We start from the raw sequence: 27,064 nt of genomic DNA, 5'->3' as shown, positions 1-27,064 counted from the left end.
CAGTCAGGAAAAAAAGGAAGATGGTTTGTTTAATCACGAGCAGTTGGTTCCTGTTGCATGTCAATGAAAGGTTGAAAAGATGCACGACAAACCATGGAAGTGATGCTCGTCTGCCTGTGTGGGTGGGTCAACCTCAAGGTGGTGTCAGCAAACTGTGTGTGATCTGCAGGAGATGCATGCAATCGACCGCTGCACCACTTTATCTATAAGGCCCCTAATTGCGGGCGATGCTCAGGAACACATGTGAGGCAAAGAGCGCGGGTGTCATCTGTCAGCACTGCAGAGGCATATGGTTCTTACAAGCTGCGTAATGTAAACTAGAAATGACAACAGGAATCATGTTTGCTCCAATGAAAAAGGGATGACTGACAGTGAATTGTAACAGACACGCACAGCCAACCGGATATTAATCCCATCACTTACTGCAGTTTTAAGGCAATGAGCATCATTCATAACCTGTACATGAACTTATTTGTGGCTGGATTGAAAAAGGCTGGAAAATCACAGAATCATATGAACATTTAACAAACAGCATTGCAACTCGCTGTCGTGAAATATTGTGACAGAAAACGCGCTTATAGTCTGTCAATCCTGAAATATGTTGGGTCCAACAAGATTTGGACTAAAGAAAATCCAACAGAAGATTTGAAAAAAGTATGTCTCAATCCAAACAAGGATAACAGCGATAATGATTTCTCGGTTTGTGGAGAAGGAGGCTCCAACAAAGCCAAAAGATAGAGTGGAGCGACGCGAGTGACCCAGCGTATCACTCCTCTTCAAAAGGGCAGGCGACCTTTAACTCAGCCATTATGTGGAGCCATTTCAACCGGAGAGAACACTCATGCGCATACACAAACACCCACGCAACCTTTCCCCTTTCATTTCAAAGCCCTCTCCGTCTCTCAGCCCCATGCCTCTTTTCTTTCTCCCATGATGCACTTGTCCTTCTCTTATGCTTCGCTAATTGTTCACATTTTTAACACACACTTGCCATAAACCACTGCCGGAGTGAACTGAAAAGGCATAAACACGTCAAAAGAACAGCCCCTACACTCTAGACTACAATCAAGTATGAAGGTTTGACCTTGTGCAAGCACAAAGCGCTTCAAAGATGTTTTGCTTATTGTAAGAAAATATATCTGCTGCGTGCTGAAAAAGCAAAACAGCTTCATACGACATATAAACATTGTTAAACAAACAAAACACTGGTCACCAATACACACATCACTTTTACAGTATGGCAATTGGATGTTGTTTTGATGGGTGATTGAATTAAAAAATATTTTAAAAAGTTTAAAAAATGAATAAAAAAGAAGAAAATAAAAAGAAAGAGCTGAGATCGAGACACTTTCCTGTGCTGTCCTGTGGCCATGAGTTTGTTGGAGACCAAAAGACTGGATACAAGCAGTCCAAAGGGCTGGCTTATTTTTAGGGATGTAACCATCATTCAGTGGCCAAATAGTGCAATAAAAAAGGCCATACGACTATTTTCACTTCAAAACAACAACACAGTGTAACAGAATGTGTTTTTTTTTTAATCTAAAAACAAGCTAGACTGCTGATGATATTCTGGCAACCCACTCCCCCATTCTCAGAGTGCTGGTCGGCTGGTGACTGAACAGTTCAACAAGTCATTTTGACTTTCTGGCCCATATATCACACGCTTCCTCTTTATTTTAGCATTTTTTTTTGCAGTCTATGGTGTCGAGTATTAAGCGCGCCATGTTTCGACCGTCGCCATGGCACTTCAGGGCAAAGTGTGATTCACAGACCTCATACAGTGTTGAAGTTTTCAGTAATTTTTAAATGTTAGAGAGCGAGGACAGAATTGCAGTTGTGTGTAATGTGTGTTTAACCGAACTATCTAGAGCCTTCTGTTTACATTATCAGCCTAATATAATGGGAAATTTTATTTTTCTTCTTCTTCCTATTATTATTACTTGAAAAGCAAAGTCTGAAATAAAAAGGAGTCAAAAATCATTTAAACATTAACATTCTTTAGCAAACATGAAATGTGTAAATGTGTTGTCAATATTTTACTGGAAGACATTGCAGTTTCAGTTTGATTCCAAATTTTCTTCAAATTCAGCAGCAACATTTACAAATGCCAATATTCATATATTGAAGTATAAAATACTGTTACTCTAGGGCAAGAATGAAAAAAATGACGTAAACTTTGAAACATGGATGCACACATTACTACCGACTAAAGTGAAAAGTAGTATTATAACTCACTAGACGGCCAAGAGAGACCCCACAGACATATGAATAAGAAGTGGCTGATACGCCCCTGGTGAGCGTCTACTGTGTGAGAACACCCCACAGGGAGGGGACCTTGGGCCAAACCCAGGACAGGCTGGAGAGGGTTGTCGTGTGACTTGGGAATGCCTTGGTAAATTTCCCTAAATTTCCTGGCGACAACTGGAAAAAAAATGAGGAAACAACTAAATGCTTTTGTTATTATTATTATTATTTTATTTTTCTTTTCTTTCATAAAGAACAGGTGGACATTGTTTTCTTGCTGACCGAGGATTTTAAGGCCATTTGAATGATTCCGAATGATTTGAATGAGCTGTAATAATGTTTTCACTGACTACTTGACTACAGCAGTGGCGTGTAAAATACAGCCACACAGGTTCACACTGCGCAGATGAGCACCCAGCCACCAGCCGAATCTCAGCAGTCAATCACTTGGCCTGAATTTGCATGTTGCGTCAGGAGAACATTGAGGCAGCAAATGGGCTGAATAACATCCTCCAACTATCATTTATTTATATGATTGCTTGCACATTACTCCAAATCCTGAGCTTCATTCGTCTGGTTTTAGTAGAGGCTCAGTCAGTTAGACGCGCAGCAGCGGCCAGCCTAACTACCACGTTCTGAATGGATGAAGGAAGGAGACAATAACCATGTCAAGGCCCATGCAAATCACCTGCAAAGAAAACACTGTAAATCATGGTGCGGCGAGAGGCTAGGAGGAGCAATAAAACACGGCAAATGTAGTATTCATCGCTGATGATTGCTTAAGTGATAAACCACCACCCTGTGAGTCTGGCTTGATGTATCGAGAAGTTCAATTCACCTGTAAGTTTGAGAGTTAATCGTTGTATGAGTAGCTATTAATCACTTCTTTCTTAAGTCAAAGCTTTTGCATGAAACACGAAAGGTGACACTTTACTAATGATCCTTACTAATATGTCCAACTGCTGACACGCCAGTCAATGCTTTCCTCTCTGGTTATGTAACAGTCAAAAACTTCTAACCTGAACCTGCTTTTTAAAATACTGAGAGACATAACAGTGCAGGACGATGTGTTGTTTACCCAACAACTCATTTATAAGTAGTCATTGGTTCCATTTGTGCAAAAAATGCCATTTGAGAGACAGTAATAAAACGCTGAAGATGAATTCAGGACTAAAGAATGAAAGCAGAAATCTTCTTCCTTTGCAAGTGATGTTTTTCATCTTTTCCTCAACCAAAATGGTTCAAAACTTTCTCGAGTGTAGCGCGGGTCAAGCTCTGAGCTCCAAGACGGTGTCTGGCTTATGTTTCGGTTAAACTGGAGAGTTCTGATGTCTCATTTTAGCGCTCTGGCTTCAGTACCCCAGAGCATATTGCCATAATTCATAGCAGAACCAGCAGCTGTGGAATAGTGGGGGACTGTATACTGTTCATAATGCATCAAATTGCTTGTAGTTCTTAAAAGTGCTCCAGTATCTGCACTGAAAACACAAAAAAGTGTTTCAAGTAGCAGCTTTCCAATATGTGCTGCATTGGCAGCAGGAGGGGCACAGCTGAAAATCACGACAAATAACGAAACAAAATGACATGAACGTAAAAAACAAAACAATGTGTGATTTCCAATTTCCATTCAATGTATCAAACCCAAATGATACTCGGTTTTTGGGACAACCCTGACATGAATCAGATGAAATGACTGTGAGGAACAAACAAATCATCAGCTCTTTGAAAACGCACTAAAAAAGGAAGCAGAATTGCATAAGTGTAAGTCACCTTGGCTCTGATCGTCCTTTTCGGCACGTGGTGACTTGATGCAGTCTGAAGACGGTGCGACTTCTTCTTCGTGGTTTGCTGTAGTTTCTAGAGGGTAACTGACAGGCCGAGAGCTGGTACCTGAGCTGGACGGTCTGGAACTGGCACAGTTCTAGAAGAGAAGCGAAGTATCAACACAGTCAGCCACACCTCAGGATAAAGAATAATTCGCTTAAGTGAGACTGGTGAACTAGTCAATGGAACATTGCGATATCTTCCAAAGAGAGGACTTGAACAAAGACTGCTTTTTAATAAACCTAAAGAAGACTCTCTAGTGGCCTTTACTGGCTGCATGTCTGGTATAATGCTGCACTTAAGTGGTGTTGGCAAGCATCTAGTGAATTTTTATAGCAACAATATCAAGTGAACAACAACACATTTTATGGATTAGAATGCCATCTGTGTTGCAGTCAAGATGTCTTTTCACCCCAATGACAAGCCTGAACAAACCCATCATTCATATCCTTCCACTTCTTGAAAATTGAATTGAAATCCAGCCATGTTGGCAAGCAGATAAACATCTATAAAAACATGGTAGGGCGATAGGTAATTCTATTTTTTGTGTTGTTCAGGTTAAGCAATAAACATTTGGATGGGAATACTGCAACTGTAGTAAGGGGCTGTGAAGTGAAGAGAAAAAAAAGGGCAAAGACGAAGACCCTTGATATGAAAACCCAAACCAAAACCATTAACCAACCTCTGGAAAAAAAAGATAAAATGAAAGTAAAACATTAGAACGTTAAAATACCAGTACATACGTTTGATTAAGCGATGACAATATTGAAGAAGAGGTAAAAGCAATGGAATGTGTCATTTTAGTTCATTTTATATACATTTTAATGTAACGTGTCTCATAATAAATGATAAAATAACGGTAAAATTGTCAGTTAACTGTCAGAAATGATACGTTTTATAGTTCACAGCACTTTGCCCAGGTCTGCTCTAACATCTACCACTTTCTCATATTTCATTCTCTGAGATGTTTGGATTAAAAATCATAATCCACTTCCAATTTATATCTATATTTCACAGCACGGAGTGGTGGGGGAGGGTGGGGTTTTTATTTGAGTACTGCAACTGACAGCTTTATTTCTCAAAGCAATCTGACAGTGTGTGTACAAGACTGAGGTCAGGGCAGGTCAGGAGGCGCTTGCTATCAAACAGTCGAGACACGTGGTGGTCAGGAGGGCAGAGCGTTATTAAAGGGAGCAACTGCAAGCGTTCACTGAGGGGCACATGCTTTCACAATTTACGGTGACGTACTGTAAAAATGTTGGGCGTATTCCAGAGCATCTGACAGCAATCCACTCTAGTCCACTCTTGGATCTTACATTCTAAGGGTGTGAAGTGTGCATTGATCAGTTATTAGTTTGAATTATAAAAGAATAAAGAAAGAAAGTAGGTTAAGTACAGTTTCAGACAGTTTCAAATGTTTTCTTCTATTAAGTGGGCTAAGTCTCCAAGGTTTCTAACACCAACATCGAGCAAAACACAGCAACATATAACAGCAATTTGTGAAAATAAGGAAAATAAAAAGAACTGTAGTTCAAACTTCTGCATTTCAATCTCTCTAAAATGCATGGCGCCTCTGATGTATGTTGAGTACAATACACCAAGTAAGTATCGTAAGCACTGTATGTAAGTATCGATATGGACCTTTCTTCCTATTGACAATGTTATGAGTTAAAATGTGTTTGACTATTTTATTAGTTATTAGTTCATGCATGGCATCCATGGATTGATACAATTTTAGTTGCAAGTAATTTTTGTTTTCACTGTTAATAATGGGTCCTTCAATTCATGCAAGCAGGGCCTCAACAGAACTACCCTTTATTTGTCATGACATACAGTAGAACACAGAGGAAGCTCTACCTTTAACGTGTGCCATTCATCTTTATAAGGCCCCATATGCAGTAATGTCCCCACAGCCTCTTTATCCCTCGCCAGGCGAGAAACAATACCTGAACCTATGTTTTACAACAAGGGGATATATAGGGGCATGTGCGGTCATCTAGAGCCAAATGTCTCATATCTAGCCATAGGACAGGGATATACAGTATTTCAAAGAGGATTTATGGTCGAAAATAGCATTAGCTAAAAACCGTCAAGCGACGGAGATGGCTAAAAAAAACGCATTCTGCTCGTGGAAACCCAGCGAGATTGGAAAACTGCCACCACAGGAGGGGAGAGGAAGCAGTAAAAATGAGGCGGGATGGGGGACCTCACTGATAACATGAGCAGTCAATATATCAAGCGGGGCTCACTTCCCCTCGAGGCTCCCGCCGAGCACATACGCACTAATTTATCTACTTATTTAATTCCTCCCGATCCCGACCGAGTCCAACGCCAAGGTGGAGGGTCAAAAGGAAGTAGGGCAACCTGATGTTTTGAAAACCAATCTGTGGTCACAAATGGGTTCCTTTTTCAATTACCTGAGGGGTGTGAGCTGGAGAATATGGGAGTAAATATGTGTGGGTCAGGGAGCAGAGGGAGGTGCAGGACAGAGTGTCACTGGCCATAAAGTGTGACACCGACACATAAAAAGAGTCTTGCTGCTAATAAGGGGATGAATTTGTGTGTGTGTGTGTGTCTGTAAAGATGTGTGATATGAAGAGAGCGGGAGTTTGTAAATGTGTTTGGGTCCATGATTGCCTTGCAGCATGGCCTGGGACCATTAAGTACTGTTAAAAGGGCCCTGTTGAGGCTATGATCCAACTCGCCTCACAAACACACGAGCACATAAACACTCACAGAAACCGGGCCACCGTTGCAGCCACATCCAATGAGGTATAAATACTGGCCTGACACTTTAATGTCAAGGGACAGCTTGTCCGGGATTAGAAACTTGTAACCCACCGTGGAGCTTGACATTGGCGGGATGAAGGTGCTGCAGCGGGACAGGACCGGAGAGGAGTGGGGGGCTGAGGGTCAGAGTTTGATGTATATCGGCATCTAACATGAACTGTCTCATCGGGAAAAAAAAAAAAAAAAAAGAAAACAGCACATGTACAGTTCAGCTTTGTGGTGAGCTATTATTGATATTCCTGAAAAACTGTTCTTTTTTTCCCCCTTCCTTTCTTTCTCTCTACGTATGTGTCGCTGGAGGAAAGGCTTCAGTCTATGTCCAATTTAGGGAATTAGCATTATAAAAAATATAAATATATTTCAACTAAATCAAAGGCTTATTATGAAAGACCATGAAGTAGAGATAGGAGATGGTCCTTCGTCTTGTGTGATGAAAAACATTTTCACAATTCTCTCTCCTAAAATGGTTGTTTTTCTTTGCCTTAGTTAATATTTCACGAAAACTTTGAACATTTTAGAATTGGTTGACGGTCCCTAACTGATGCCGGCTCGAAGCACTAGCACTGCCTGTGAGAGTGTGTCCGTGATCAGTGAACCCTAATGGGGACGCGGAAGAGGACGCCGCCGCCGCCAAATCGGAGCGAAGACCTGTTCAATATCCAACTATCTTTACCACAGTGTTTCACTAAGGTGCCAGCGCAGTGGGAGACCTGCATGTGTTGATATGAACCCAGGCAGACGGCCGCGTCAAGTAAGTTTAAAACCACCATTATGAACCAAAGTCCACCACACTCTCTACAACGGCTGTCAAACGCCGCGGAGCTGGAAAGCACAGCGCGCCCTCGCAGTCTCGTCATGTTCATGTATGCAAGTCCAATGCAGCGGGTGAGCCGTGTGTTGATCGAATTTATTGTGAGATGCAGAATTGTCATCGTGGAGATTGTGTTTGGGGGAATATTGCAAAATAATATATAATTCACTGGTTACTTTTATTGTATTTTTATTAAATTATTTTAAATTTATTTTTTGACTTTACTGACACTAATGGGACCTAAACAAGTAGAAGACGGTAAATGACTTACAGAGAAGTTCAGCGCTTTTCTTCGCTCCTTGATCCTGTTCACTGTGCTTCGTATCTGAAAGACAAAAAGGAGAAATAACTGCATGACATAATTTTTTAATCATGAGCCATCATCACAGAAACAAACAGAATGCACACAGCTATAATTCATCCATGTAATTCATTTATTTAATGGAGTTTGAGTCTCCTGCTGAGTCTCAGTGCAGCGCCCAATGTCTGCAGGTGTTTCTGAACGTCTCACTGGCTAATGGGACTTGAAAGTGACACATAGAGGCAGCAAACTAAGCGGACGACTCTCTGCTACCATCCGTCAACAAGGAGCATCGGGACCAACAAATGGAGCTATTGGAGGAGAAGAGACCGCCCTAGCAGAACAGATTACATTTTTATACTCCAGATGAAACGCCGTGGCGCTCTTCTTCATTTACCATAAACAACAAAAGACAGCTCTGGGAGCATTCCAAAACCAGATTCGGCTGTTTCATTTACGTGCTGTGCAGTCAAAGCTTTGCCAGTCATAGATGATAATAATATAGAACTCCATTAATTCAATTCAATACAATATAGACAACAATGCTTTTAGCTATTGCTGTGCTACTGCTGATGGGATTGCAACAAAAATGTAAAAGTATTTTTTGAAAAATTGTTATGAATTCATGTTGTCATTTAACATTATATTTATTTCTTATAAAATAGAAAACAGATGATGACAGTTCAGAATTAAAGTGCTACATAATATTTCGTGATATATATAAATTTTGTGGAATTGAATATAACAATACTATTGATAAGAAAACAGACATCTGAACACTATGGCTTCAGTATATAAACCACCCATTATGAATAGCAAAGTGATAATAAATTGGCCGTAATAGCACAAAGTACTGGAGAAAATAAAGACGAATTGACCCAAAGAGAGACGCAGCAGAAGTTCGGTCTTTAATACCATTCAACAGGAGAAGGAAGTCTTGGGATTTCATGGCAATCCAACGCAAGCAACGCATGGTAGCAATGACACGACAGGACTTAATGAATCATTTGACAATGAGGGGAAGGGCATTGTTTAAGACGATGGTTATGTGTTTAAGGGCTCCAGTGCCGACTCAAGGTTCCACAGCGATGCCAAGTGTGGTTTCCCATGTAAATGGGCCCTTGGCAATTATCACATGAAAGCGTTGCACCCGGAAACACCTGCCGATGTCCTTGGATTTGATGGAAATAAAAGGTCATCAAAGCATTGGATTACAAGGTGACCGCCAAGGAAAAAGCAATTGTCATGAATAATGGAAAGCTATTGTGCGGTAATTAGCAATTAAAACGCTGCGTTTTTAGAGTGTAAGCAGCGGAAATGGTCTGATACCACGCCTTCAGTCTCCTCTTGGTTTACTGAAACAGCCACAAAATTATAGCTATTGACCTTCATTGAGCGTGTTTTCAGAGCTTTTAAAGAAAGGAAACGAGGAGTTATATTAATAATTGCCATGCAGTAGAACAGCAAGTAGTTAAAGGATTTTTGTAGGAGACAGGTAGCTGCATGCAATACACGCAAAAACTACTGCCTACATATCAAAACAGGCAGTTTAGTCATTTCTGGAGAATACATAATAACATCAAGGCTATGTTAGGGGGTTCTGATTGTGAGATCTTTGTACATTTTCAACATGAACAGCACAACAAAATACAAAAATGAAATACTGCAAAACCCCTGCAGTGGATGATAATGCCAACTAGGGCTGAACAATATGGACAAAATTTAATATCTAGATATTCATGCCAGATATCTCGATATCGATACAATATGACAGTGGGTTTAGTGAAAATCAAGTATATTGGAGGAAACATATACATACTTTAATTCAAAAGGATGTCAAAAGTCAGACGTTTGCTATTGGCTGGCTTTACTTGTCAATCGTGGGTCAACAGGAAATGGTCTAAACTGTATATTAAAAAGCATGTGCAAAGGTTTTGTATGCCACTGCCTCCGTGTTACAAGCAGCACAAGCGGGTGACATTAATGTAGTTAATTTTGTGATTTTATATATATATATATATATAATCACAAAATTAACTACATTAATTTATTATTATTTATATATTATTTTTATTTATTTATTTAATAGCGATATAACACTGAGTTTGCTATGTGACTATCTTGAATGTTCATGCTTCGATAAAGGTAAGATGAAAATATATCTTTCAGTCCGAATGTCAATCTTGCATTGAACGTGTTTTTTCAGTCAAACCTTTGGTTCCACTTTATCACAGACGAGAGACTCCTTGTTATCACAAGTCACTATTCACCATTGACCATAAATTGAAATGCTTTGTGACCTGGAAAGTAGAAAATTAAACCCATCACTGTATGATTTTTATCATGAGAGTAGACGCTCTTTAATTTCCTCAACTTGCTGTTACAGCCATCACAGACTGCAATAGCCTATCTTGCACTGTAACTCAATATATTTCCCCATCAAGTCTTTGATCTTTCTTTTTTTTCTGCTCCAGTCTGGCGTCTGTCTGGGTCCGTGCAAAGTGTTGGCCAGCAGCGGTGTCAGGATGCTAAATGGAAGGCCGTGAGTTTAAAAACTTAAAGAGGCAGTGAAATATTAGCCAATGTGGGTGAGGAATGAGTAGCTGAGAACCGCTGCGTGTCAGTGTTTAATGGTCGGACTCAGATGCATATAAGTTAGTCCAAGCATGAAGGGCAGTGGGACGCTTGCGTGGAAACGATGCCCCCTCCCCTTCACCCCATCCCTCCTCCTGTCAAAGCCGCGCACTTTCGCACACGTACACACTCCTGTTCTCCCACCCCACCCACCCGCAGCTTTTAACCACGGAACCCATCAGAAACTTGTCATTTCTCTCATTCACTCCGACAGCCTTGAGACACAATGCAGACTTACCTCTGTGTTGTACACGCCATATATCAGGAAGATGAACAGGCCCTGCAAACACAGACAAAGAAAGAGAGAGAGGGAGAAAAAAAAAAGATTGAGAAACAAGGGTAGGACAAAGTTGTTCCACTTTATGAGACAAAATTAATGCGGACCCAAAAATGTGTGAGATAATTTCAAGATGAATACCACGTTTGATTGTTTTACTGATAAAAGAGAAGTCAAAAATATAGGTTTCCTTCCAGATGATATCTCCTTCCTTGGACTCGGGTCTCCCCTGTGAAGGAGGGTGACGGGACGACGCTGAACGTCAAAACTCTTTTATCCGTGGATAACTGGTTATAATACAAGAGTTTAAAAGGGAAATGTAGTGAATGCATTTTATTCAAGTAGGTTTCTGAACAAGACAAACTAATAATTTTACGTCACGCTGATGCCCTGTCAGATTCTATACAGTACGCAATTAAATAACTCTATTAACATATGCTCAGTGAGTTAAAGACTATTTTTGATGATTCTGACATTCTTCCACAGATGAGGGTTTGTACAACTGAACTTTCTCCATGCAGTCCACTCTAATCTTTTCACTGAGATCTTCACTTTGTCCTTCCAGTATTGTTTGTGTTGATAGCAACATAGGAGTGACGTAGAAATTCTGTCATATGTAACTCAGCAAGAGATATTCTGTTAAATTTTGGTGAAGACAAGCCAGTGTATTGCTGATTTTGAACGTGAACCTCCAGGGAGTGCGCATGAAGTGGGGTCCAAAGAAACAGAATTGGATGAACTGGGGTCTCAGTGGGATCATCATGTCACATCTCAGGCAGGGGTTTGCACATACCAGCATGCACCCACTCTCATTTCCAGCATGTGCACAGGCGGTCTGCAGGAAAATGACTTTATTCAAATAGTTAGTCTACACACTTCTACCACAAAGCATGACATCACAATCGAGCTCCAATGAAAACCTGGGCCTATTCGAAGTGATGGAAAGTGGACTGACTGATCACTGTACAAACAAACACTTGCTGCTGACAGCACTGACTGTTAGTAAGAAAATATGTATAAGATAAGTATGACATGTATTAAGAGGTATTCCATATAAAGTCAAGCACCGAAGCAGAGGTAGGATTTCCCATCCCTATAACAGTGACCAATGGCCACAAATGGCAAATTCAAGGGAACAAATATTTGTTGCTGAAAATACTTTTGACTTTAACGTCCATATTTTGTGAAGCCTGGCGAGTTGACTCCATTGACTCCATGGTCTTCCAAACCATGGAGGACATGGGCAAGATGTTTCCACTTTTCAATAGTCATCTACTACGTCAGTGTTCTGGTTTTGGAATCATGTGTGTTACAAAACATGAAGAAACATTTGGGGGGATTAGATTAGATAAATCTCTTTTCCATTCTTGAAGATACAAGTACGGCATTGCAAATCAGTAATCAATGAATGAATCCAGATTGGAAAAAATAAAGCAACAAACAAAAATCCAAAAAATAAAAACACCAAATGTTAAAACTTCAATACTGCTGTGCATCGCTTTTAACAGATTTTGAAAACCAATGCATCCACAAATTGAATTTTTGCACTACATATGGTCGTTCTGTCAGAGTCTATGTTCAAAGATATACAAAGAAACATTATAAAATGAATCCATACTGCATCAATACAAACATATCAACACACGCGCGCACACACAGAAACCCACACTGGAGCACAAAGAGAGCAACTCAGGCCAGACGAGACTATCAAGGAAACCCAATGGCGGAAAGCTCAGAGAGACAGAGGGAGCATAATGAAAAAAATGACACATAAAAGAAGATATTTCATGTTCGCAAAAATCCACAGCTAGTACCCAGAGCCCAAGAATGCCATGCCCTTGGATGCATAAAGGCTGCACTTTTGGTCACAGAAAAATAGCTATTTTTCATTTCAGTCCATTGAAGCATCCATTGAATGTACAAGCTGTGCATTCGCCTTCAGGCAATAATGTAATTCTGCGGCTTCAATGGAAACGGTGGGAACAACATTCTCAAAGCACCGATTGAGCTGTGCGACAAAAGACGTCCTGAGAAAAATGAAAAGGCAATTAAAATCCTATAAATTTCAAGGCTAATAAATACAGTAGGTGCTTTGATGAGCCAGCCGTTCTTCAGCACAAGCAATGCTCAAAAAAAGAACTTTGAAAAGTCCATCCTTTTGCTCTATGGTCAGTTTGTGGTGCTTCATATTTAAGCAAGGATAATGACACAACATGAAGACGCTTTGACAGAACCTGACCGCGGCATTTATCAAGTCTGGGGTCCACAGCCTTTTTTTTTTTCTTCTCTCTCAGGAAGCGATTTCGATTCATCACCATTGACAATTTGATTTGGGGGTCTGTTAAAAGAGACAAGCCGATGACCTCTCGCCCAGCCGGCCCATTCACCTCCCCCTAGCAGCTCACTTGTCCTCCAGGGACCGAATTGTCCTGTCTGTTGTGCTGTCAGATGACACATCACGACATCCATCCTGTCCAAGCTGACAATTCCAGTCATGCGCCGGCCACAACGCACAAGAGGACGCATGGAAGCTGGATTTTATTCAGTCAATGAACAGCGATTCATTCAAAGACCGTGGTTAATACAACTCATTTGTTGTAGTTATTATTTTTCATGTGCCAAAGAAACAGTCCTTGGTGTTTCAGAAACGTGTGAACATATGCGGATGACAGTTGTTCTTTGCTAGTTGGAATCATCTGTACTGTCTTGTTCCAGTACAGTAAAATAACCCAGCACTCTGAAGCGCCCTGCACATGAGACGCGTATATTTCATGCAAATATTTCGCACGTCAGACTGAAGTCAATATTTTTAAAGTTGCGCTTGTAATGAGAGCGCTTCTGTCCAATCGAAACGCTTGTTGTTGACATGTCACATACAAAAACATTTAACATGGTGGAGCTCGTGATTGTGTTCATACCCCAGCACCCGGTTCTTCCCAACAAAACATATTATAGAAAGACAACGCTTGTAGGAGAAGTGAGAGAGGAGGGTGTGTATAATCGAGCTGGTGTAAATGCCGGTGTTGTACAGAGGACCGGGTCGACATTGAAAGGTGGATAAATACAAGCGGCACCATGGCTCCGTGTAAACAGAGGGAGCAGCTCTCGCGGAGAGGCAGAGCTCCGTGCATCAGGCTCTCTGTGCCTTCAAGACTAGATTCCCCTAAACACACGTGCCTCTTCCACACAAAACATTTGATCAGTTTCATTAAGTCACATCCAGCAATATTTCATGTCAATACTGGGATCAGCCAATTCAGTCTGTCAATCGCAGCAAATCATATAGGACTATCATTCGCTGTGACTTGCATGTCACGTATGTTATGTATTTAATTGTGTCGCATCTGTATTTTTCAAAATGTGTGCCCTTTAATGACCTTAAGAGTCTGTAACATTGGTGTTGCCAGATTGCTCTTTTGGATTAAACTAGCTGAAATTGATGAAAATATATACTCTGTTGCGAAAATTGTTCCAAGGAATGAACACCTCTCCTTCACTCCCAATGCAGTGTCCCTACTTGGCTGACTCACCTAACCGACATTATCTCCAATAAGAAGCGAACCACAGGCAGCCTTGATGTCCTTCCTACACACTTTTGAAAAGAGATTTTCGATGTGTTTGGGCCCTGTATTTTATCAGTTAATAATCATGCAACTTCTCCTAAAGAAACCCAGTCTTGACATTGATGATCTTCATGACTTCAGACCACTCTCCAAACTCTGTTTCAAACATTCAAGTCGGGTCATCGATCAGTGCTGCTTTTCGGACTGGTGACAGAATTTCACTGGACCACTTCCATTCCACAGTGGAAATAAAAGAGACTGGTCTTAGTTGGTCCTAGTCATATCTCTAAGGCAGGACGTCTTCAGGCACCATAGGAAATTCTCTTCATCCACAGCTAAATTTACCGCTGGTATACCACAAGTTTCCATTTTAGGCCCCACTCTATTTCCCATTCGCACGCTTCCTCTTGTTCAAACCAAGAACATAACCCCTACAGCCCAAAATCTCAGCATCCTACTTGACATTCACATCAATATTTACAGTCCTGGCTTGTTTCCCATTATTAGAAGTCCACTCTAAAATGAAACCAATGCTCTCACATGTTTTCACAACTTAGAAAAAACATTATCTGTTCGCCTCACTACATTGAAGAACCTCTGAGTCCAGTCCATCATTGCACCTCAAGCTCTCCAGAAAGCGGATGACGTTCTGAAAGGTGCTGCATGAATACAAATAAAAGTTGATTTTTGCATTATGTATTTGCATCATCAACTCAAGATGTCTTTACTTCACTGTGTCAAAGCCCCGGTAGAGAGTGGCCAGTGACCCTGATAGCTCACAGGAAAAACAATTACAGAGACATGAATTGTTATCTACCAGAAAAAACAAAGTGAAAATTGTTCGGGTTTGTAATGCAACAGCAATAACGCTTATTTTCTACACAATAATAGGACGGCGGGTGGTTAATTTGTGACACATAGCCCTATTGTATTGCTTTAAAATGCAATTCCCAGCACATTGTTGCAATTTGATTACCATGTTTTTGATCATTTCTCCCATTTGTAATTAATCTTTTGTTGCACGGGTGAACAAAGTGGAGAGGACTTGCAGAACACATTACGAAAAATGACCAATTACGACGTAATTGAGTTAAAAATAAGCCTTATCACAACAATAATGACGGATTGCTTCAAATGTTCATTCATTAATGCTCCTGCTGTAAACAAACACACAGAAATGGGACACGCTATTTAAATGCATGTTTACTTTTCGAAATCCAATTGTGTTTCTTTTGAACTCTGCGGCAAATGGTACACATTTATGCAAAAGACGCTCACGGCTGCTTTCAAAGTGCGCCGTACTGTACATCAAACAAAAGGGCATGCATTCATTAGCAAGCAGCTAATTGGGAAACAATTGCATATTAAAAATTCAGGCCAATGAAAATAGTGTTGACCAAAATAAATAAATAAAAATTCACCAGTACCCCCAAAGAAATAGCTGGTCATTGTGAGAACACAGGGGCTCATCCAGTCAGACAAGCACAATTTTTATTGGTGTGATATCTCCTTTATCTTGTCGTGGCCTTCTTTAGGAGCTTTACCTGATTTCTGCTAATTTTCTGTCCTTGTAACGCACTCTCACGAAGAGCATCCAAATGAGCGAATTCAAATATAGCAAACAAGAATCATAAAATAAGCTACTGAAAGGCTTTTCATGTGAGCAACTACCAACTTAAAGTGAACACAGAAAATGTTAAGTTGCACGTGTTGCAACTTCACTGGTGTAATTACTCTATTACCCATTTTCTCGCAGGTTTCTGAGTGATCATTCACTATTCTAAATACCATGCGACCGCAGTAGAGTTGCGATACGACATTTACACCTGCGATGTCTAAATCCAAAACTCCCCCCTTCTTTCCTTGTTTCTCGGTCGTATCACTTCTTGACTGGCTCCATCCCATTTTCACGTCAATAGTCGGGAATTAATTTTGGATGTGTACGTGGTAAACAAAGGCCATGAAAATGATGTGTGACTGGGGAGCATGACCAAAAAAGGCTAAAGTGGAGGAAGCAGACTAGCGGTGGCTGCCAAGAAATGCAATGCACAAGACTTTAGCCAAGACAGGTGGTCAGGCACTTTAGTTGAACAGAGACACTAATAGAAAGAAACAGAGAAACATGTTTTGTTTGTAGTTTTTTTGTTTTGTTTTTTTTAAGAAAAAATGCATTGGACTATCTTACCCATACAAATCTACCAGCCTCAGAATGTGTATGAACTGGTTTGGCCAGATTTTGGATCAAACCCATATTGAGTGCATGCTTGGTGGTTTTTACATGTTACAACTGTTGACAGACAGAGGTTCAAGTGCTCCAGCGAATGCACCCCGTGGTTAACCAGAAACCCAAGATTTCCAAAATTTCCAACACGCACGTTTCAAACATATATGAGAATGAGGTGTGAATGTACAACCGTGGCCAATGAACTCCCCACCCAGCAGCCTGCGAGTGCTGATCATTCTGTTGGTCACACTCGCAAAATGTATTTCCAATATAAATTCTTCCAGCGCATACTGTCATGTTCCGTTTCTCTTGTGCTTTTATTTTGTTGTTTCCTGCCTTCCTGTGCGCCATTTACTTTTCCTTGTGTCTCCCCAGCTTCACAGCAGGATCCCATACCGCTGATCAGACTCCACTGATTTGTACACCTGGGTTCCAGTCTGCGCTGCCAGATGGTTGCTTCGCGACCTCACGGTAAACTCTTGACCCTCCATGCTCTTGTGTTGCGGGTATATACTTATAAATTCCGTGCGTGCTTGATCTTCTTTCTGCCGCCTCCTTAGTTGGTTCTCTTCGCTTCGTTTCTTGCTTTCTCGCTTCTGTCGATTAGCTTGTGTGCGAGTGCTTTGATTAATTCACCCTTTGTTTTTCCTCTCCTCATAGTTATTTCCTCGTGTGTGTGTGTGTAGAACCACCTCCGAGCGCTTTCTGTTTTCAGGTTTTTCCCCTGCCCTTGAGTGTATTTCCTGTTCCGTGTTCTGGTATCGGCGCCCTTGGTTCTCCGTTCCTGTTCGTCTTCTGAGATCTCGTGTCATGTTAATAAACCTTGTTAAAACTACGAGCCTTCTGCCGGCCTGCAACAATTCAATACAATTTTTGCATCCCTTACAGCTTGTTAGACTGCACTCTGGCGAAAACTAAATATCTACATTTGTCTTTCAATCATTAACATTTTTGTAAATTGCAGGTTTCATTTTAAGACTTGAAAGAGCGGCAGTGCTTTCTCCAAAACACCGCAGCACCCAGACCACTCTCATGGTGAGAGCCTTTTGTCGGTCTTAAAGCTGACGTCAAGAATCAAAGCGTAAATTGAAACATTCACTAACACTTTCCCCAAATGGATCTATCGAGATGCATTCTCGGTGAAAACAGGGGAGAGAGTTTTGTGTGTGCATTTGCACCTGGCAATCATTACAGAAATGAGAGACAGAAGAGGTTAAAATGCTGTGATGGGGGAAAAAGAAAAGAAATTCACACTTCTGCGCTGGGACTTGCTAATGTCTCTGACCCCTCAATGCATAAACAGTTTAATTAAGATGTATACATAACTTTCACTTTAACTGCTCACGGCATGTCAAATCAAAGTGTCTGTCAGAGCTGTGAAGCAGCCGTTTGAAATTGTGCAGGTCTTCAGCTCAACTCCAGCTCTGCCTTGCAGCTCCAGCTGGCCAGAAAAGCTGGCAAGAGGACGCGAGAGGCGTGCAGACAGGCAGGTAAGCGGGCAGCCTGCCACCCTGTCAGTCTGATGAGATAAACACCTACAAATGAAGCCTATGAGCTTGTCTGAGTCCAAACATGAGTCAAAACAGTATAAAGTTTTTGGTCTTCTGGGACAAGTCGGTTTTCAACAGGCTTCAGTGCTCGGCAGTGCGTCGCTTCAGATCAAACAAACGTGTTACTTTCACATTTAATGTGATTTTCATCGCAGTGAAACCCTCAAAACTTGAAACCATGAAGCTGAGTGAGCTATGGGAAATTCTTCTGGATGGCTCTAAGCAGATGGGCGTCCATTGTGGGTTCATGTGAAAATATTTCTGAGGGCATTTGTGAAATAAATGTTGAGTTGCACTTCTTAATTATACATTACTCATATTTCAGACAAAGGTTTTTAAACTACATGCAAGCGCTGATGTCATATACTGTACTGTTCACAACAACGGTGACCCCTTGTGTGAGGTGGGGTGTTCTGTTGTATGAACACTTGACAACATGACAACAGTGCTGAAACAGGCAAAGAAAAACGACAGACCGACAAGAAGGCTATGAAGGTAAATGGAGAAAATTAAACCGGAATGAAAAGGTGGAATATGATAATGAATGAGAATAAAATATTCCCTGTCTTTATGAAGATATTAATTTAAAAAAATGGCAGAACTCTCATCTTGCGAACAAGCATGTTGCACGTGTAGTATGGAGCTTTAGGATTTATGGGCTGAATAAAACAGAATTGTGATGCATTAGCTACTCTAGAAGCTCAGAATAACTTGAACATTTTGGGGGTTAGGTACAGATATAACTGCATCTGGTGACATATATTTTTTATTTAAATTAGAACTTGCCATTATATTTCCTACTACAAGTAGTGTGTTATTTTCCGATAGTGTTTCATAGGCCCTGAACAAGCCAGTTACGCAAGGGTGGCTGAAACCTGACTCACAAACCCACAACCTTCCTGTTGTGGATTACAGTTGCAAGATAATCAGCTATTTTCAGAAAAGGAATAATAAAACATTTGCCTTCTCTTCCCAGGAACACACACACTCACACAGTCTAGTGGCCTGTCATGCTGAGGAGGGGACCCCCCCTAAACTAGTGAGTCTCTAAAGGGTGTATAGTCACAGTTGAAAACTGAGATTTTTCTCACACACACACACACACACAGAGGGAAGCTGCAGCCACACCAGTGCAGCAGCCTGATGGCTCCGGAGAGGAGGGAGAGTTATTAGCTTAGCCCTGAACCACCTACTTAATATAGGGGCCGGCAGTGATCGCTAACAGAGCCTGGCAGAGGTGACAGCTTTTGGCCCTGCTTGAGGAAATCCAATTGAAAAGCAGCCAAGAGGAACAACAAGCTCGAAACAGATGTTGCTTGCTACAAGCGCCGCAACTTCGGAGAACACGAGCCAGCGGCAAAAAATAAATAAATAAATAAAACATAGTGGCATATCTGACACACAAACACACACAAAGGGGAGACTTGAAGTCACTGCTATAGGAGTTTCATTTCACATGACTTCAGGCAGCGCCAATACAAATGAATTAAAATATTAGCAGTACAAGTAATAATAAAATAAGACAAACGATGGGGATAAAAACACAATAAAAAATAGAAGCTTTATAATAATATTTGCTGAATTGATAATACATATATATTTACAAATATATACAATATATTTGTTGAATTAGGATGAAAGAAAATAAATCTTTAAAATCAGATTTTTTTTGTGTTTTTCTCTTCATAAGACAATCAAAGCACATGTCTTTGTTTTCAGAGGGCGACTGATGGTTCTATCAGTGGTATAAAAGCAGGCCTTAAAAAACAACCTCCCATCAGTCTGGCTTTGAATGATGACATAACTATTTTCATTTCACTTGATGGATTTAAACCTATATTTCTCTTAATCATTTAGGGTCATATTGTCATATATATACCTATCATATAGGTATATATATATATATATATATATATATATATATATATATATATATATATATATATATATATATATATATATATATATGTATATATATATATATATATATATATATATATATACATATATACAAAATAAAAAAATACGAGTCTTGTAAGACCCATACTTCTCAATCAGAATAACATTCATTTATTGTCTTTCTTTTACAGCGACGGCAAAAGGGCAGGCAGGCGGGGCTTAAATCAATTGTGACACATCTTTTATCGCCTGTCGATGACAAATGACCACACGTTTACTATGACTGTGGCATTGTGTCCACGTGTCATATTGATTTTACATCAGATGGACAAATGTTATTGATGAAGCAGCCGAGTAACAGATGAGTGCTCTCTTTTGACTTTTTAATGTTTAAATAAACCCGAACGATGGGAAGAGAGGAGCCAGCGGAGGGTCCGTTGGATAATAGACATATTAACTTAATTCCAGGGTGTTTACACATTCCGGACATGTTGACAGAGTGATAGAAGTGGGAACTAGGCACTGAAACTGATCACAGTACACACATGTGGTAATGTGATGGAGCGGGTGGGGAGGGGGGCTTAAAGAGTGCACGGGAGGGACTGAACTGTAAACAAGCTAGCTTTTAAACAAGACAATTTCGGGTTGCGTGTCTTAGGCGCCAAGCAAAACATAGCTGCGGAAAACTGATACAAACCTTTCACACATGGGTCAGAGCACAAGCCTTTGAACTGGCGAGGAAAAGCGTGCCGGCAGTGCGGAGAGCTGTTTAATTAAAAATACTAAGGTATCCAACGGGCCTTTTCGGGGCGCCCACTTGTCAAACTGTATGTGATCCCACTGTCAATCTTACAGGGTGTTTTCCAGCTGCATAGTTTTCCAATGAGAAAGAGGAAAAGTGTTCAAGGGAGAAAGCGCTGATGACTAGTGTAGGAGACTACACTGAAGAGAATGAGTGAGATTCACTGGTTTGCATTTTAACTTGGGAATTTCACCCAAGCTGAGACGACATGATCCTTAACAAATAATGAGACAAGACCAAGACCTTCAAGTGGGTCATGAGGCCGACCTTGATGCCCAGATCAGCGTTGTACTACAGCGCTACTGACCTAGCATCCGTAGCGTCTGGGCAGGTCCAAATGGGAGGAGGACTTGGGTCAGATCCAGGACGCCTTGGCGACACTGTGCCTCTCAGTTGGGTTGGGAAAGCCATATAATGGATTGGGGTGGTATTGGTCAGAAATAGAAGGTAAAGCTCTAAATGTGGAGTTTGCTCACATTCCTTCGCTCACTGATGGCCACAGGATGTGATGGAACAGGTAGGGAGTGAAAGATTGCCATTGTGAAACACTGATGGATTTCATTTAAGGGTGGAATGTCTGATAATTCTCCACTTCATTTTCTCAGTTTCTTAGTCATCATTACAGTACGGTTCTTGGACACGTCCCTCGTGAAGTATTCTGTGCAGGTCCGAATGGGAGGAGACCCTCTCAGACCATGGGAGAGACTGCGTCTCTTGGTTGGATTGATAACACCATAGCTTTCCTCCAGAAGGGCTACAGGAGGTTTCTGGGTAGAAGAAAGTCTGGGCATCTTTGCACCAACTACAACCTACTAACTCACTCTTACAGCACAGTTGCCTTCAAACCGTTACCAGCCACATACTACAAGAACCATTTAATGTTGCAGCACTTCAATGGCGACGTCCTAGTGAATAATAGTTTTAATATAAATTACAGTTATCTGTAAACCGCTCTACATAGTTTTGCTGCTGAACTTCGCTCATGTAACAACCAAAATGTTTGCCCTTGGTCGGTTATTCAAATCCTGACAAACAGTGCGTCCAGTTAGTGTATGATTTAATGTAAGCAGGGAAAGAAATTCAAAACCAACTGGCTGATATATCCGTACGCCCCTTCACACTGCACCGTTTCAACAAAAAGCGGGCGCTGACAAGCCTGCACCGCTTTGTCCTTGACTAGCAAAATGACAAATGGATGCAATATGCAAAATCTGACCAAGTTGCTTTTGGGTATAAAAGAAGGGGAAAAAAGATTGGTGTGATGTGGAATGTGTATGATCTCCTTTCTCTCATAGCTGAGGTGAGCAAAGCTGAGGTTAATGGCATGTGTCAAGATCAAGAAGTGTGTCGAGAGGTGAGCGGCATCCATGCAGGACAAGAGACAAGGAGAACGGGTCTATTTCTCTCTCTCTCTCTCTCTTTCTTTTTTCTTTTTAAGAAAGACTGTTTATATTGCACTTTAAAAATAATTAAAGTGCTCTACATGGCTTGATATGACTACAGTTATATACAGTATATATTCATATGTTTGAAAGCCATTTTGGAAATAATAATTTAATTTAATGTAGAACTTTTTTGTGATCCAACAAATATGTATTCCATAAAAAAAGGAAAATAAATAAATGTACACAAGAAATTTTGATTTATGACAAAAAAAACAATAAATAAATCCAATGAATACATTATTTTAATTCAAGTAAAATACATATTATTTCATCATCATTTATAACATTAAATAGGGATACATACTAAAATAATGTATATCACTGAATATTAAATTGACTAATACAGAATAAAAATGATCTATCAATTCATTGTTTGAGTAGCTTTTATAGTTTGATTTATTTTTGCGTTCATTGAATAAAATGGGACAAAAAATGTGATCTTCATTCTACTTCTTTTTTTCCATGAATCATTTCAGATTGAATATAAACCCTTCAAATATTGACCAAATCATGACAGAAGAAAACCAGTATCTGAGGAGATTATTCTATTCAGGCTGTAGCTCATAAAAATAAAAATAGTCAGTTAATTAAAATCTAGGTCATGAAAGTGGCCTTGTGTGTCTCAGGTTCAAAAAAGTGCATAAACCCTGTATCAGATCTTTATGTGTATGTGTGTGTGTGAGTGTGTGCCGCAGCGGCAGGGAAGCCGTGAGAGTGTATCCATCATGATAAACTGGCATACTCGGAGACTGTCACATGCAATCACACTTCACTACGGTTCGCGACACTACAAAGTGAAAATGAATGGCAGTTCATCGACATGAAGACTTCATATATCTTTGTTTTTTTCCCACTTTCTCTCTCGTTCATTTTTGGGGGAGACACTTGTCTCTTTCACAGTCTATGGCTTTCTTGTGAGCGTTGCCTGTGTTTCTGACGCTGTCGAATAATCGTAGTGTTCCAACGATTTGGAGCTTTAAACTCGCATCTCATTCTGTGTCTTTGATAATGATTCTGATTTGGGAATTTTAAATAAAATCGCTTGATTCAGTATGCAAGGTTGTTCATATGACAATTATATTCAATAATTGTATATCACTGTTGCTTAAAGGGGAAAAAAACAATGTGTTCTTTATTTGGAAAAGAGTTTGACATTTCTTTGACTGACTTTTTTAACTTAATCCCCCATTGACACTCTTCTTGTTAATGTCTTAAATGACAAAAACCCTTTCAGGATTAAAAAGCCTGTGTGGCACTAAGCCATAATTTAAAGTGACATGTGTTAAATGTGATAATCATCAAATTTGTAACCACTTGAAAGTCAAACGGTCCGTAATAAAGGCAGCGCTGCAGCTGCTGCAGCTCTCCAGCACCCAGGCATGGCTCGCCTTTAATCTAGTAATGAGTTGAAAATGACACTGTGCTCCAAAAACCCAAGGAGATGAGGCTATAGGTCTCTCTGCATCCCTCCCTCTTTTTTCCTGCTCTGGCTCGGGCTCCGCTCTGATTCTCTGAGCCGTTTGATTGGCACATGCTTTCACTTAATGAGGGATAATTACAAAGGAAAACAAGTGGGAGACCACATCTGCTCAGTGTAAAGAGAAGTCCAGGCCCGGTGCAATCTGTCAAACAGGGCTTTCAGGTTGTGTGTGTGTGAGTGTGTGTGAATGTTTCAACCACCGTCAGTGGCCTCCTGGTCCGACACGAAGCCTCAAATGCCGCCCTGCGCCTCGGCCCGACAAGAAGCAGATTAATAGGAATCAGCATGTGGCTGTAAACACTCAGCTGGAGGAGTGTCTATCTGTGCGCACGAGGAAACCACCCGGCCACTTTGTCGGGGACAAGTCAGGGGCCTCGACAGGAAGAGCGAGGGGCCAATGAGGACAATCCACATCCCAATCAGTGTCCTGCTGTTGTTTTGTTCGCCTTCACACAATGCTGTAATGGTAGTAAAATACATACGCAGCTCCAAGCTCTCCCTTGGAATTTCCACACGCAGCCAGTAAATCATCTTCTCATGAAGCTCACATTGTGCTAAGGACCCAAAATGAGCCTCCATTTTTACACGCTATTGTCCCAATCACCACGGTAGCGCCGTCAATCACCGCAATAAAGTGACCTTTTCCTTTTAAACTCTCCTTCAGCCGTCAGATGAAAACGTGAAAATGGAATAGGAACTGAGTAACAGGCAGAAACATTGCACAATTGCATCACAATTATGTTAATGCTGATGACATTTGAGTTAAAATAACATGCACATTTATGAATGCTGAACAGCAGAAGATGAGTCAAAGATTAAAGAAGATTTTGATTGATGAAATCTGATCAATATTTTTTGATGAACGCAGACAGTTTGCCGTCCATTTTGAGGGCTGAGCGAACGATAAAGCACCAAAGAAAGGTTCAGATGTGAACAGGCTCTGATATTTGACAGCCCTTTAACCTCCCGACATCTTAACCCCTCCCCCCCGCAGCCCTGCCACCCACAAGAAGAACAACACGGTTATGCTTTCTTGCCCCGTACTGACCCAGTTCTCGCTAATTACCCGCAAAGTATAGATCAAAGTCGGGGGAAAACTACGCGGCTGCTGCAGTGATCACAGGACCACAGAATCCACGACTATTTTCCAAAATGAAGCCACACTACGGAGCATGTCGCTGACTTCATGGTGCGTGTGAAAGTATAAACAAACGTCATTAAACCAGGTGGGATTACAAGAACGCTTATTGAGCAGACCTGACTAAGAGAGGCTGCTCGCTCACATGATGTCAGCTTTAGCTTTAAAACCCAGAACTGCAAAGAAAACAGAGAGGCTAGTTGATCATGGAAAGAGCCGTATGTTGAGTTTTTTTCCTAGAAATTCTGGTCACACTTTAGATTAGGGAACATAAATAAACCACCAATTCGTACATGCATTAGCGGCATATTAGCCTCTAGTTCATCATTATGAAGTACTGACTGGTATGGTGTTAAGCCGGACGACCTTTCACCCAGGAACGGACACTATGGGTTCGCAATCTAAACACCATCACAATGACCGATTATTGACCGTTGCTAAGCAAGTAATTATTTTAATGACAATTTAATATGTGTTCCCCAGTCTAAAGAGTGACCAAAATATTTAGCGCTTTATTCTGGAATGCAAAGTAGGAAGTGAAAAGAAGGAACGAAATGCCATCATTCACTGAAGACCACACAATTTGGAGTAAAATTAACAACACAAAACAAAGAGTGTCTATGCTTGTGTGGCGACTGGTGGCACTTGCAACACAAGAGTGAATGTCCCTTCAAATCAGGAGGTACTGCTGATTTCCCCTCACTCTGAATTAGAGATGGGTTGGTGAGGCTTCATGAAACAGTGTCCTTATATTCATAGCTCAGTAGGTCTTGGTTTAAAAATAATTCAAGGATTTGTTGAAATGGTTGTTCAAATGCAAGGATTCTAGAGCAGAGAGTGCCATCTAGTGGCCTCTGAGAATGAGAACACTGTTTCATGAAGCCTCATAAGTCCATCACTGCTTAACAACCATCCTCTGCAGTGCCCTGGTTTACTGAGAAATAGCCCAAAAGTTGTCCACACTTGTAGGCTCAGATGCAGGAGAGGATAAGAGTCTGAACACTAAGCATCGGTGGAAGCTTCAGGAATCATGTGAGCTAAACATGACACACCGAACATGTGACTCGTAACAGAGAGAGGACATGATTTGCCATGTTCTTTATTGAGGGTCTGATCATTGTATGTTAAATCTGAGTCTGTCATATGACAAGCGGTTTAAAAAATGGTTAAAACAGCCCCTTGGCTGCTTGTTTGGTAAATGGACTCGAAGTGGCACCTCGCGTTATAGGAGCTCTGAGACGTTACTGCCACCTGCTGTCCAATTGAGCTCTGCTCAAAATTATGAGAACATTGCAGGTTGTTGGGAATGAGGTATGCACACTTTTAAGAGCGTTTCGCAACATATATGTTATTGTTCGTGAATCACACACATCCTGCAACTGACCTCTTTTTTCAACGCAACCTGAGAAGCGTGGGTATCTGACTTTGGTGGCTGGAAATAAGCCAGGTACAAGCAACTTGCTTGTACAAATGTTGCCATGATGCCTACCGTGTCTCATTGTAAATACTGAACAAGTACTTTGTTTTTTCCTCCAACGCTCTTCCTTTTATAAGGTCGCAGCTATATATTATGAATGAGGAAAAAATATGTGTATTTTCTGGCAGCATCGACCTCATAATAATGTGAGTTAATTATATTGTGTCATCATTATTCAACAACTAGTAACAGTTGTCAAGGAGCCTTTCTTTCTCTCCTCCTCACTCATATACATGCGGTTTGATTTAAACTCAAGTGTGCCCTCACAAAGATGGAAAGATAGGCTTGGAACGCCACACACAAATAGCCGGGGTGAGGCAGGGGCAAATCTGATGGTTTGCTTTCTTATGACACAGTCTATTACTAAATTGAGCTGGCAGGTAATTCTAAGGCAAATAAATGTGAGCAGGTTTAACACAGGGAGAGGTCTTCAGGGTGGCAGAGTGAACCACGACAGGAATTCTCTCCCTCACCTCTTTTGACAGGAAACCTATTATTCCCACCTCTTTATTTTCCCAGGCAGCCTTAGATCCGAGAAAGCATAATATCTCTGAAGGTACAAAACTGAGCACTCTGAAAAAACAAAATATAAATTCTTTACGTTA

The 27,064-nt window shown here is 40.8% G+C and overlaps 1 protein-coding gene across 1 annotated transcript in view; it reads right to left on the bottom strand.

The window, feature by feature from the left end:
- Positions 1-2,139: 2,139 nt before the first annotated feature.
- LOC128752365 (adhesion G-protein coupled receptor D2) overlaps positions 2,140-27,064 on the bottom strand; it is a 46,752-nt gene continuing 21,827 nt past the window's right edge. Inside the window, exons 20-24 of the mRNA XM_053853499.1 lie at positions 10,843-10,884; positions 7,941-7,994; positions 4,015-4,165; positions 2,287-2,421; positions 2,140-2,144 (exon numbers count right to left, since the gene is read on the bottom strand). Of these exons, the coding sequence (XP_053709474.1) occupies positions 2,140-2,144; positions 2,287-2,421; positions 4,015-4,165; positions 7,941-7,994; positions 10,843-10,884 (387 nt within the window). The remainder of the gene's footprint in view (positions 2,145-2,286; positions 2,422-4,014; positions 4,166-7,940; positions 7,995-10,842; positions 10,885-27,064) is intronic.

Source organism: Synchiropus splendidus, chromosome 1 (assembly GCF_027744825.2).
Source record: "Synchiropus splendidus isolate RoL2022-P1 chromosome 1, RoL_Sspl_1.0, whole genome shotgun sequence".
NCBI lineage: Eukaryota > Metazoa > Chordata > Actinopteri > Syngnathiformes > Callionymidae > Synchiropus > Synchiropus splendidus.
Note: the sequence above shows the minus strand (reverse complement) of the source record. Positions and strands in the feature narration are given on the sequence as shown.